The following is a 14,778-nucleotide window of genomic DNA, read 5'->3' as shown; positions in this document are numbered from 1 at the left end:
ATCCCCCTTCCAAGCAGCAAAACATGACATTTTATGTTTATTTTTTTATTTTTAAATAAATGAGTTATGTAGTGTTAAGTGACTTCCTTTTTTTTAAATTCAACTCATTGCCTTTTTTTAATTCGTTGTAATATACTGAGCATCCTTTAATTTCTATGGCAGGTTTTAGCACACTTCCCCAGCAGTGCAATATCTTTGTAACACTTTTCTGTTTGTGATCATTTGTTGCCAATATTCCCAGCAGTTAGAGCTGTACAACCAACCTCACACCGATGAGACCCAAAAGGTCGAAACAGCAGTCTGTGAGTGGTTTGACTGGCTTTGCATCTAATCCCATGCTGTGCTTAAATGCTGTGTGAATGGCGAGTATTAGCTTATAAGGGTTGCATGTAAAAATGGATTTCAGGCAAAAGGTGACATGTATGCTCATTTGCATGTCATTTCCCAGAATCCCTTGCTGCAGTGGGAGCAATGTATGCTGGGTGATAATGGTGAAATGCAGGGTGCGGACCTCTCTATGACGTGACAGGAACATATGGATATTAACCCTTGGAGTACCGAGTCTCCAAACCACAGAAAGGTACAGAGTCTGCAATCTTCCAATATATTTTGGAGCTGACACCACTAAAATAATGACTTCTATAGTATTGATGGAGGAAAAGCAATGATGAAACAGGCAGTGGGCTGGTCAATCCTTAGAGATACAGCGGAGCCTCTTCAAAGAAAAGACCCCGAGGTAAATCAAAAACCGGTGCCGTTTAGCCTCAAAACTGCCTGATAGAATAATGGCTTTAATTGTATAGTTCGTTACTCACGATACCCGGTCTGCAAGCTGCTCAGAATGCTCCGGTGGCCATCTTGCTTCCTCGTGGTGTCGGCGTGCTCCTATCCGGAAGTGACGTAAGTAGGGAGGGGATTGGTAACCGTGGTCACAGCACTCCACACAACCAACGCTTGAAAAAGTAAAAAAACTTTATTTAAATGCTACAGTGAGCATACAAGCACCACTCTGACGCGTTTCGTCTATAGACGAAACGCGTCAGAGTGGTGCTTGTATGCTCACTGTAGCATTTAAATAAAGTTTTTTTACTTTTTCAAGCGTTGGTTGTGTGGAGTGCTGTGACCACGGTTACCAATCCCCTCCCTCTCTATGACGTGAATGTGCTCACAAGTGATATTCTTTATCGGGGGATATAGAGCAAAAATATTAAGTGAGAGGCAATAAGCAAATCAGTGGCTCTGGAGTACCAGTCACAAAACAAAGTTACATTAAAAAAAATGCAGGGGAGGGGGCGTGTCCAGGACGCTGATGAGAACGGTCGGGTAGCAGAGGAGCTCCCTAGACCCAAGCATAAAACTACAAAAGCAGCGCTTTCCCACCCCAAAAAAATCACCACAAAACAGCTCAAAACCTAGAGGAAGCCCTCGAGAAGGCAATGGCAGGCAAACAAAAAGCCCAATCGGGCCCAGGAATTGCCCGTTTTCTCTCCCCTTCTCAGAGGAGCTCGGAGGCTGCCACAAGAAGCCAAGATGGCGGCGGCCCCACACCACGCGGGGCCAAGCAAGCGGCAATGGAGCGTGACCGCACCGACACACCACCACCGCAAGACGAAGCTCTAACGCGGGATTACATGCAAGAGCTAATAACATCAATGCTGAACAAGCTACATACCTCACTCAAAGCGGACCTTAAAGCTGCGGTCTCTGAGCTGAAACAGGAGATCTCGGGCCTCTCAGAGCGCACCGCGGAGCTGGAAATAAAAATGGCTGACGCAACACAGGCCCAAGAAGACGCCGCGAACGAAATCTACCGACTGGGGGCCGAAGTGAGTAATCTTAAAGACCAGATAGAGGATCAGGAAAACCGAGATCGAAGACAAAACATCAGGATCAGAGGGATCCCAGAATCGGTCCCCCCAGCCCAGATTAAACCTTACATCTTGGCCCTCTTCCAATCCGTCTGCCCTGACCTTACTCCAAGTGAGTGTGAAATGGACAGAGCACATCGAGCCCTGGGACCAAGATCAGATGACCCCAACAGAGCGAGAGACGTGATTGCAAGAATCCACCATTATACAATAAAAGAGCAAATCATGGCAGCATGCCGCGCGCAAGAACCTATCACCCACAAAGGCGACCATCTTCAAATATATAACGACCTGTCTAAACGCACGGTGCTCAGGAGAAAGGAGATGCAACCTCTAACCAAACTCCTGCGTGAAAAAGAAATCAAATATAACTGGGGCTTCCCGTTTAAACTGCTGGTGCAGAAAAACGGGAAATACCATACCATCAGACACCCAGAGGATATGGCGCGCTTTGCCAAAACGGTTGGACTGAACCCGCCAGCAGAATGGGATAAGAACCCCTCCAGAGTCCAAGAACCGGACATACAAGACCCGCCAGCAAGAACATCCGAAAGGCTGGCAGGACAAAGACAAGGCAGAGTCAAGTGAAGACCCTGAAAACCCACCAAACAAGGCCATCACAAAGCGTCTACCAGAAATTAGCTAAACACTCAAACACATCAGAAACCCTCTCTCCCCCCCCCCTCCCCTCTCTCCCCCCCCCTCCCCTCTCTCCCCCCCCCCCCTCCCCTCTCTCCCCCCCCCCTCTCCCCTCTCTCCCCTCCCCACCCACACCTTCCCCCCCCCCCCCCCCGCCCGCCACCCCCCTACCTCTTCCCCCTACCCCCCCCTTCACCCCCCAAGGAACCCACAGACCCGTCTGCAAACCTGATCCTCCGCATCAAAGACGGCTGCCGATACCAGCGGAGCGGATGACATCGAGACGCAGCAGGCAGCCGACCAGAGAGTGAACGTGACGAGTACCTGGAGGCGACAAAGCCTCTTACAGCACACCGGAACGGCCGCAGCAATGAGGACGGCCGTGCACACCGACAGCCCCGACGCTGAAACTTAGCTGAGACAGTGTGGAGCCAAGACCCGCTGTCGCGAGGGGAACACAGGATCCTTTTGCCCCTCCCCTCCTGGAGGCCCCGACAACCGACCGGCCCTCACGGGAGCGGAGGAAGCGAGCACTCAGACGGGAACCCAGGACATCCGGTCGGATCACCCCCTCCGCTTTTTTTGTCTTCCCCCTATCACCCCACCGTGACCCCAACGGTAACCGTGAGTACTACTGCCTGTATAACACTGCGGCGATCAGAGAGTCACGCCACTATCAGGAGAACACGGGCCTGCCCCCCCCCCCATCCCCCCCCCCCCGGCCATAGAAGGCCTCCCCATGCCTTGACACCCGACCCACCCCCCCCCCCCCCAAGGGCCCCAAGAGACCCATATCGACATGAAAAGAACTTGGACAATACAAAGATACCTTGGTCTGCGACCCATTCAAACCATGGGCTGCAGACATAAAACTTTAAAATAATTTTGACTAAAAAGAACAAAGAGATTCCTAGGGGAGTATATGCTCAATGTTCCAAGCCGATAGCAAAATCTAAGAATAGGAGTCCCTCCCCAATCCCTCCCCCCCCACCTCCCCTCCCCCCCACCTTCCCCCCCCCCTCCCCACTTTCCCCCCCCTCCCCACTTTCCCCCCCCACCTTTCCCCCCCCCACATTCCCTTCCCTCCCCATCCTCTCTCCCCCCCCCCCTCCCTCATGCTGTAGCCGAAATAGGCTGCTGCCCAAGAATGTACTGTAAATGTGCCAGGATACTAGACAAGAGTACTCAGATGTATATGCCAGGGCGCAATTATCAGGTTCTCATACAGATACTGCTGTATGGGTCGTTGTAAGCCTTTGACAGGTTACCTATTGCGCATGGCGAGGCAGGTCTACCATGCTGCATGCCTGGACCACATCACAGTATAGGTAAATCCAGGCTTGCAATGGTACACCTTGGCATCGTAGCGCAGGGGGTATCAGCGCGATTGTGATATGTCCCTTGTCAGACCTGTACTGTTGTGTATGTCAAGGTAGATTGGATATATTAAATGCCAGGATCACGTAACTATGTAGAAACAGCGCCGATATATTACATGCCATGACAATAACGATGTGTAGGTTAGGGCAGGCTTACTATGTAACCTAACAGGAACATTTCTCTGTATATGTCAACCAGAAAGCTGATTGTGTACTAATAATAGACAACGTATATGATACTACCCACAATGCATACAGACCCAATAAAATAGGTTAACCCAGGCTCGCTATAACATACCTCAGGATCAAAGATCAGGAGACGCTCGCGCGACGAAGTTGTATTCCGTGTCAGACCCATATTATTATCTATGGTAAGGTAGATGTGAAACATTATATACCAGGGTTATATCGCAATGTTTAAACAAGCAGACCAAATGTATTGTATGTCATGACAATAACGAGATGTAGATCAACGCAGGTTTACTATGTTACCTACCAGGCACATCCGTCTGTATATGTTAAACCAGAAAACTGACTGTGAACTAGTATGGGCTGTGCTTAGGAAACTACACACAGCACATACAGATCCAATAAAAGGCAGACCTAGCCCATAACTACCAATATAGAGAAGAAAGAAAATTAGGACGCCCCCCACCCTCAACTCCCCCCCCCCGTCCTACCCTCACCACCCGCCCCTGTGCTCCCCGCCCCCCACCGCCCCAGTAGAACGCTGCCAACCGGCCCTAAGTAACCAACAGAGAAATACGCACCCTTATATACCTCACCAAAATGGTAAAATAACCCGAGCCATACAACCAGCGTCAGCGACTTCAACACTCACAACCTGAACGTCTCTTTGGGTGCTCACCCCCCCCCCCCCCCCCTTTTTTTTTGTTTTTTTTTTCTTTCCCTTTCACTACCCACCCCCCTCCCCCATACAAGTAAAACACGACGCAGCCTAAAACCGAAACATGACGCCAGAAAAAGGGAAAGCGCAACACACTAGCAACCTAGGGTCTGGACCCCTCGGTTGCACGCCGGTCACTGGTGCCGGAACCTCCCTAGATGGGCACATCTGCCCAAATGCCGGCCTTCACTAGGTCTGGCAACACAATATTAGGACCTGAAAAGGCCCTAATCCTATCTGCTCTCTATCCGCTGACTCTGTCCCAGCGGATCTTTAACCACCCTCCCTCCCCCTCATTCCCCCCCCCCCCCTTCCTTGGCACCACACAAACAATTACCAAAGAAAATATAAACAAGATACATCCCTACCCCATAAACAAAGCAGCTTCCGAAGTAATACATACCTAGGACATAAAAGCAAGATCCCCTCCGGTGGGAAGGGGGAGATCCCGAGTCCTCAAGCCACAACAAAATCACAATGACATCCACAGCCCCAATAAAAATCTGCTCACTGAATGTTAAGGGGCTCCAAAATAATAGAAAACGGAGACTTGCACTCAACGATATGAAAAAAACAGGGGGAGACATCATATTCCTACAGGAGACCCACTTCACATCACAGGACCCCCCAAATTTATTCAAAAAAATATTCCCGACCTGCTTTTTTGCATCATTTAGTAGTAAGAAGAGGGGTGTGGCTATCCTTATCAGACAAGGCACCCCATTTAATCATGTCAGAACAACAATGGACCCAGAGGGTAGATTCCTAATGGTATATGGCTCCCTAGCGGGCTCGGCAATCGTCCTGATCAATGTATACGCCCCAAACGAGAACCAAACAGAGTTTTTACAAGCTGTTCTCGAGGGTGTTGACCCGGGATATCTGTCATCGATGATAGTGGGAGGAGACTTCAATATGGTCTTAAACCCTACCGAGGACAGATCAACCAACATGGGCCCCCCCCGCAAAACCCACTCCCAGATCAAGGGGAAAAGGTTCAGGGAAATCATGAGCGAATTCTCACTGGTGGATGTCTGGAGAACCCAACATCAGGGCCAGAGAGACTACACATTCTACTCAGCACCTCACCAGACTTACTCTCGAATAGACCACATCTTGACCACCAAAAATGTGATGGCGGCAGCCATAGAATCAGACATTGGCTCAATCACATGGTCAGACCATGCCCCGGTCACCTTGACTCTGTCAGTCCCCTTTGAAAAAACAACAACGTACACCTGGAGACTGAACGACTCACTACTAAATCACCCAGAGATCGAGAGAGAAGTCAGATCCTCACTTAAGGACTATTTCTCCCTCAATATGGGAACAGTCTCCTCTCCAGCAATCCTATGGGAAGCCCATAAGGCAACTATCAGAGGGAAATTTATTTCCATCGCATCCCACAGGAAAAAAGCCCGCCAAGCGCTAATCAAAGAACTCACAGAAAACATAAAAGCAATAGAGCTAGCTCATAAAGCACATCCCTCAAAAAAAATATACAAGTCATTAATAGATGCTAGAACAAAGCTTAGACAAACCCAGCTGGAGGACGTTGAAAAGGCCCTCAAATGGACCAAACAACTATACTATGACAAAGGCAACAAAGCTGACAGACTCTTAGCTAGTAAATTAAGAGGGATACAAAAAAGATCCCAAATAACGGCGATCAAGAGTAGGTCTGGTGAGATTCAATATAGTGAAAGCAAGATTGCAGCGGAATTCACAAGATATTACACAGAACTATACAACTTAAGAGCTAAAAACGGCCGACCTGTACCGATAGCGTCAGAATCTATAACTCAATATTTAAATAAATGCCAACTCCCCTCACTGACGGAGGAGGAAAACACAGTCCTCAATGCTGAGATATCAAAAGAGGAACTGGAAGAGGCGGTCAAATCACTAAAGCTTACTAAGTCTCCTGGCCCTGACGGTTTCACAAATATTTACTATAAAAGGTTCTTGCCAACCCTATCCACGCATCTACTAAAAATATTCAATTATTTTATGGAAGGGAATCAAATCCCCCCAACAATGTCTCTAGCCAATTTGGCTATAATACATAAGGATGGCAGAGACCCGATGCAATGTGGAAGCTACCGTCCAATCTCCCTCCTCAATAGTGATCTCAAACTATATAGCAAAATTTTGGCAAATAGGCTAAACCCAATATTACCGAGGTTAATTAATATCGACCAAGTAGGATTTGTCGCAGGGAGACAAGCCTCAGACAATACCCGAAAAATAATTAATATCATTGACCATGTCCACCTCACAGGCACCAAAGCACTTCTGTTAAGCCTGGACGCAGAGAAGGCGTTCGATAGAATAAACTGGCAATTTTTGGACCAGACTATGCGCAAATTTGGCTTTAAAGACGCATACTTAGAGGGGGTCCGTAGATTATATCAAAACCCGTCAGCCACAGTGAAACTACCAGGGGGCAATAACCACAGATTCGAGATAACAAATGGGACTCGACAGGGATGCCCCCTATCTCCTCTCCTCTTTGCGCTAACGATAGAACCACTAGCATCAGCAATACGACTCAATACGGACATCCAAGGAATAGAAATTGGAAACAGGCAGCATAAAATCTCCCTATTCGCGGATGATGTCATACTAACCCTTTCCAAACCCCAAATCTCCCTACCCAACCTTCAAAAAGAACTCCGGGATTTTGGAAAAATCTCAGGATACAAAATAAACAATGATAAGTCAGAAGCCCTAAATCTAAGTCTGCCAGAGCCAGAGGTGAAACTCCTCAAACTAAACTTCAATTACCGTTGGAGCTCCTCCTGTATCAAATACTTGGGGGTTAAGATATCGAGGAACTACCAATCCCTATACCAACATAACTATCCGACCTTATTCCATAAAATCAAACAAGATTTAGAAAAATGGGGAGGTTATCAAATATCATGGATCGGGAGAATGGTCTCGGTTAAAATGAACATACTCCCTAGATTACTATACTACTTCCAGACTCTCCCGGTCCACATCCCTGGCTCGGAATTAAAAAATATCCAAAAACTAATCTTCCACTTTATTTGGCAAGGTAAAAAACCTAGAGTCCCTAGAACAGTTCCCTTGGCCTCAAGGGGGAGAGGAGGACTGGGAGTCCCAGACATCACAAAATACTACCTAGCCGCCCAACTGCGACAGGTAGTAGTCTGGAACGCAAACCCAAACCAATATTGTTGGCTGGATATTGAAACACAATATGCCGGAACGCCTTCACTGCCGGCTTGCCTTTGGTCCCTGAGCAAGGAGGACATGCAGAATAGCAAATTTAAACTAGGCCCAATGAGACACACATGGGAGACCTGGACGAAAAGCAAACTCAAGTACAAGCTCACAACACCACAATCTCAACTTATACCGATTCACAAAAATCCGAAATTCCCACCTGGCTGTGAGCCCAGACAATTTGACCAATTTCAAACCAAAAACATCAAGGTGATTGCCGACCTCTTGAGCTTCGGGGAGTTCCTGAGCTATCAAAACATACAAGCCAAATATGGAATAATAGGACTGAACGTGTTCAAGTATTTACAAATTCGACACTTTATCCAAACAATATCCCCAACATTGAAATTTCCCCCTCTCACAGGTTTCGAGCGGCTCTGCAGAGAAACAGCTCACCAGAAAGGTCTAATAACACAAATATGCGCGGAGCTAGAGAGGGGCACAGAAGCCCCCACACATGACTATATGCTGCATTGGGCAGCAGAATTGGACATAGTTATAGACCGAGAGGACTGGGAAAGTATTTGGGAAAATGCCTCAGGAACTTCTATATGTACCACAATCAGAGAAAATATTTACAAAATAATGTTCCGCTGGTATCTTACCCCAGCCAGACTAAATCAAATCTACCCCCTGGCATCCGATCTATGCTGGAGAGGCTGCGGTCAAAAGGGGGACATGGCCCACATTTGGTGGACATGTCCGGAAATTCAAAAATACTGGGAAACGACACAAAAATTAATAGAGGAGGTCACAGACCTCACAATACCCATTGAACCGCTGACCTACCTGCTGGCCAGGCCACTAGACTATCTGGACCGGCCAACAGGAAAATTAGTCTCCTTTATTCTTACGGCGGCCAGATGTGCGGTGGCTGCCGCCTGGAAGAAAGTGTCTCCCCCCTCCAAACAAACAATAATAAAAAGGGTGCAAGAAGTAATGGACATGGAGAAATTGTCGGCTTTCCTTAAAAGGTCCTCTACCTCATTCACTAATATTTGGGATCCATGGTACACCCACATGGCGCTCCTAAGACGAAACACCCCTTAACAGATCAGGGACCCAATGGACACCAAGATCCAAACCAGAACTGCCAAGAAGCTAGGGAATAAGACCTTTCCCCATTACACCCTCCCCCCCCCCCCCCCCACCCCCCCTCTCTTCTCTATCCCCTCTCTGTTTCCATGCTCGCGCCGCCCCGTTGGACCACATATGGTCAGGGAGACGCTGAGCCTTTCCTCTTCTCTTCCCAGTTAAGGAAAAAAAAAAAAAATGTGTATTAGACGGGCTTACTGTTTGTATTATCTATACCCTGTAATGTCATAACTGTCTAATAAAAAAAATTGAAACAAAAAAAAAATGCAGGGAAATCCTGGGAAATAAGAACGCGCTCTCGATGTTTCACCCGGTTTTTATTATTCTCATTAGGAACTGAATGCCAATTCTAACCACTGCAGTTCTGCACAATCATATACAGGAAGAGGAAACATATTACAGTAAGCAAAGAAACCAGGACAAGCCTCATCTATCGGAAACACAGCAGCATACATGTAATGTAATCATCATGTCAGTAGTAGGAAAACATGTAGATCGTTATTTAACCACTTAGCTGCCAGAGAGATCAGCAATATATAGCTCTGCCATGTCTCTGTCAGCAAACTGGGATAACCAGAGGTTACACATTGCCTGTTTAGGGGCAGAATGGGAGTATAATAAACAAAAATATGTTAATATGAAATCCTTAAACATGGTAAGGAATTGTTACAGTACTTGCAAACATGAAATGGGAGTCATTCTATGCCTTCAAAGCAGCAAAACGGGAAATCTTATGTTTGTTTGTAAAATAAATCTGTTCTGTAGTATTGGATACTTACAGGATTTACATTTTTTTTATTATTCAGCTCTTAACGCCATTTTTAATGCGTTTTAAAGCATCCTTTGATTTCTATAGCAAGTTTTAACCCACCTGCCAGTAGTGCAAGATCTTTGTAACACTTTCCTGTTTGGGTACGTCATTATCTGTGACTTTATGGACGCTCGTGTGTTCTTAGTGAGTTTAAGCTGGGGTATTACAGTGATTAATGAGTGATAGGGAGAGCTAGCTGGGATTATCAGAGAGCCAGTGATTTATAGCAGAGTAGTACCGGATAGCAGCCAGCAGTTACTAGGTGTTATTAAGGCTACAGCCGCAGTGTCGGCTCCTGCGCGCGCGCCTGGCGGCGCATGCGTGGGTGCAAGCTGCGATCTGCAGTCTGCTTGAGCTGCAGGGGGAAAGAAAAGGTTGCGACTTGGGGGGGGCACGACATCACGGGGCTGTTTCGCCCTCGTTGGCTAAACAGCCACCGTGATGTGGCCAACGCTTCTCTGCTGCCACGCCAAAAGACAAAGATCTTGTCTTTTGGCCAAGGCAATCATGCATGGCCCTAGGGCCTGCCCCCTAGAGGGCTGTGCCTTCGTGCGCGCCGCAGCAGCTACTGGGGACTTACCGTAAGCCTGTTATCTCCCTTCTGCAGATACATGTACTGCAGCCTCAGTGATTATATGGAGCCGGCTGTGCTACACACACAGTGTTATCCTCCCCTGACTTGTTCTCCCCCAGGATTAATGTGCCTTCTCTAGGGGATGTCAGTGAGAGGCACAGCAGACTAGCACGTACTGCAGGCAGCAGTTACTAGCTGCCATTAACCCCTTGGCAGCAAGCTTATGTGCTAGGATAGCCACAGTGACTATACCTTCCATGGTGTTTGCAGCACGAGCCACCTTCACCCTATCGCTACTGAGGAATCATGCTCCCTGTACCCTACCCCCACCATACCCACATGCCCAGTTGTTTTTTTAATCTCTTTATTTGTTTTGGTGCTATATGTTTTACCTCATATCATTAAATGCTAATATTTAAGTGGTGTGCACAAGGGAATTTCTTTGAGGAGAATTTTCTGCTCTTCGCCGTTTTCACTTTCTTGTTTGTGATCAATTGTTGCCAGATTTCCCAGCAGTTTGTGCTGTAAACGGTAACAATAGATAATGTTACTCTAGTAATATAAGGATACATTGTAGCTGCTACGTTACACTGACTGAAGTAGCAATTATATTAGGCACGCAATCAGGCTTTTTACACATTTATAACGGGTCACCAAACGATTTCCAGCTTAGGTAAGAATGATACATTGTCACACGCTTTACATATACAAATAAGGGAGAGGGAAAATGGGGAATGTGGTGCTGCCTTAATATCTTGCAGTCGTGTTTAAGGCTGTGCGAGAAGACTGCAGGTTGTATTGGCAATAACCAATAAGGGAATTGTGGTTTGAGCAGTATCAATAAATACACAATTTTCTTGCACTTTGACCAGCATTTTTCTATCCGCGCAAGAACAGTCTTCTCCCGATCCCTCAGCCCGGCGTTATTTCTTGTACATTCTGCAGCTTGGCTGCGTTCCCCAACACAAGAAACTTGGGAAGAGAATATATCTGGCGTTGTAAGGTGATTTCCCGAGGCACTTTGCAGCTTCCTTGTCGCATTGGCACAACTCCTTTTTGCACCAGTTATTTAATATATCTGAAAGGCAAAAAGGGTTTAAAATAGTATCAGAGTATTAAAGTTGCGTCTTGGTAGAGCCACGTAAGCAGAACTTTCATGCACTATAACAGATTCTCATGTAACATAGCTGTGTGCTATTACCAAGGCTGAACATTGTACAAGTGTGACGAGGGGGAGGATTTGGCCCGGGATTAAAGGGGTTACACCCCAATTGGCCACCCTCTACCCTCACCTGGGAAGCAAGGGGTTAACTGGACTGAGGTCCAGTAATGTGTTTTTACCTCACTGCAATATCCAAATGCTTATTCCCCTGTGCAACTGTATTGTGTTATCCTAGTGTTTGCACCCACACATACACTAGGGTTGCTGCGGGAGGGAAAGGGTTAATGTTAAAACAGTGATTCTAGCCCTTTTGTTTAAATTACCCTCAAAGATGCCTGCCTACTAAATGCAAATGGTCAGGAGAGCTACCAAATGGTTAGGAAACAGCCCTGATCAAAGGCCCAGCCACTCTACCTGTTTGCAGGAAGCTAGAGTGGATTGTGAGCGTTATAACTCACACTTACAAACGCCTCTGATTTAGGAGGTCTGGGGCATTGAGTGTGTAATCTAAAACCAGGTGACAACTGTCCACTACCCAGTGGTCCCTGCTTCAAAGGATTTCTTTGATGGGGGCCAGGGGTGCGGTTACAAAGGGGGTATCAGAATGGGTGACCTTATTAAATATAAGAATATTATGAGATGTCCTCGGCTGAACGTGCTAAAAATTACATATGTGTATTCGTGGGACCAAGCCCCAACTAATGATTCTAAACACTTGATATCTAACAGATACTAAGAGCCAGATATTAATATATCTCTTAATTTTAGTACTACACTGTAATATTTAGTCTCATTGGGAGCGTCAGACGTGACGGAATGTATTAATATGACTCGCGTGCCAGTAAGTACTACTTAACTGAAGTTATAAAGTTATTTACAGTTTATATGGAATTTCGGTTCTGTTCTGTTATGGTAATAAGCAGGAAGAACATCCTGCTGGAATGTACAAAGCCTGGTGATCAAAGGCTAAATTGCCTAATTGTTTATGATGGGCCCAGGGACCAGGAACTGACCAGTTTAAGTGTGATATTTTACACTAAACACTGGAAGCCCACAATCAGCTTCAAAAAGCTTCAAAGAGATGTTTGCTAGACAGCGCGGCATCTTGAATGTAAGAGAAGGGTTAAAATGGTATATAAGCCAGAGTCACCCTTTACTCATTGTCTTCATGCAAAGTCTTCATGCCTGTGTCTTCATGTATGGTATTCATGACCTGCCTGTCTTGTTTTGATGTCAACTGAAATATGGAAGAGATGGCCCATCCTGTATCCTGATGGCTTTCTTGTCATAATCTTTAAGTAAGTGTCTATATTTTGCCTGTTATTTGTATAATCTGTTGTGTTTACCTTTATCAAGGAATAAATTATATTTTATCATATCTAAGTTTCGTCCCAGTTCAACCCAGTTATATATATAGTATATATTTTGCTGTATTATTAATAGCCTGTCACAAAGCTCCCGTCACAACAAGCAGTCAAGGATTTTGGACATTTAAATCATGACACACTGACTAACAATGCTGAAACGCAATGGTTTAAAATTCCCAGAACAGACTGGTAAGGTTAATTAGGACAGATCCCCAGTGGCCTCTTGACCTAACAAACACAGAAAGTCTTCTGGTAGTAAGAGCAGGGAGAGAAAGGTCAGGCCTGGTGTTTTTATCTTGCTCGTTAGGCCCGTAATATAGTGGGCGCATGCGCTCAGCTGTGCGTGCGACACTTATAGTTGGCTGTGGATAGCCAGCCGTCCTAGGGCAGCGTGCGCACGGCAGTGAGCGTGGAGCCGGCCGAAGGGGAAGACTACGAAAAGTACGTTTTCGCACTGCTTGCACCGCTGTAATGTATGTACAATGTTAATAAATAATTTATTCTTACACAATGTGTCTTTTTTTATTTATTTAAAAAATATATAATAAATTAATAACTCACACAAACACACACAGACCACGGCAAACCTGTCGCTCCCGGCAGCATGGAACGTACACACGAAAAGTGTGCGTCACGTGCATGCGCGTTCGCACAGGCGCGCGCGCCCGCACCTACTACAGAACAAGCCTGACAAGTGAGACACAATTTGTATGCAAAGACCTAATACGCACCAATTGGCTCATGGATGAGGAAGTGCTATCCCCATTTAATAACTTTTTATACAAAAAGGAAGGGCACGGCTTATTGCTTTTTTTAGTCGGTTAAAAAGTCCCTTCTGATCTGTGCTTTCGGCAGCATTATTTTTCTAAAATTTAAAGAAGTAACGTATTAAATGAGGAAGCGAGAACACACTGAAAATAAGGGAATACACGCGATAAACATCTTGGAATGAGATTATAAAATGAGTTTGGGGTGATCTTTTTCGACCAGTAAATGAGAAAAGCGGAGTTGTACACAGGATTAGGGGATGTCAAGAGGGCAGGAGGCATCTTATCTCTGGAAAAAGCTGTGTCTCAAAAGCTCGTGCATTAACTATGCATCATTTTACTGTGGGCCAATAAAAGATGCCTTTTGCTTTAAATCTATTTAATTCACACATTCTAAAGCTGCTTTCCCCTCACATCGGAAGGGATTGCATCTCGTGCATCTGATGTACTTTTTGTTGCTCTGGTATCTATCTAATAAGACCAATACTGATTCTTGCCCTATATTCTGCATGTTTACAAATGGCTAGTGCTATGGTGTATATTAGGGCAGGTGTGTGCGGCGACGGTTATGGGTAGTCCACGTTATAATTTTTTTTCAAGTCTGTCACCTACAAGTCAGATAGGTCTAATCTAACCTTAAATCCATTGCAGAGAGAGAGACTTTCAAATTTAACATGTGTCTCTATAATCTCTATATCCCCTCAAACATCCCTCCAAATAAATTAGGGAGACATGCCTGTGCTGAAAAATGAGCAGACCTAAGGTACCCTGGGAGATATGCTAATGACTATGCAAAGTATATTTAAATAAGTCCCATCCCACGCTTCCTAAAGGGATTTCCATACCAACTGTATAGAGTTAATAATAAGCCAAAGGCTCCAACCTAATGACTGAAACAGTGTCAGACCCAACAGGACTAGAACCCACAACCACTGCTTTTCTTCTAGAGCACAGCTA

The 14,778-nt window shown here is 45.9% G+C and overlaps 1 protein-coding gene and 1 long non-coding RNA gene across 3 annotated transcripts in view; one reads left to right on the top strand and one right to left on the bottom strand.

The window, feature by feature from the left end:
• Positions 1 to 14,778, top strand: part of LOC142463102 (uncharacterized) — an 84,948-nt gene that overhangs the window by 1,347 nt on the left and 68,823 nt on the right. Inside the window, exon 2 of the long non-coding RNA XR_012787374.1 lies at positions 449 to 736. This is a non-coding gene — a long non-coding RNA (uncharacterized LOC142463102). The remainder of the gene's footprint in view (positions 1 to 448; positions 737 to 14,778) is intronic.
• LOC142463099 (phospholipase A2-like) overlaps positions 9,441 to 14,778 on the bottom strand; it is a 46,935-nt gene continuing 41,597 nt past the window's right edge. For both annotated transcript variants that reach the window (XM_075565395.1, XM_075565394.1), the window contains exon 4: positions 9,441 to 11,603. In XM_075565395.1, the coding sequence (XP_075421510.1) occupies positions 11,449 to 11,603 (155 nt within the window). In that variant the 3' untranslated portion in view covers positions 9,441 to 11,448. The remainder of the gene's footprint in view (positions 11,604 to 14,778) is intronic.

The sequence above is a fragment of the Ascaphus truei genome, chromosome 11, assembly GCF_040206685.1.
Source record: "Ascaphus truei isolate aAscTru1 chromosome 11, aAscTru1.hap1, whole genome shotgun sequence".
Taxonomy (NCBI): Eukaryota; Metazoa; Chordata; class Amphibia; order Anura; family Ascaphidae; genus Ascaphus; species Ascaphus truei.
The sequence above is the reverse complement of the archived record's forward strand: the minus strand, read 5'-3'. Positions and strand labels throughout refer to the sequence as shown.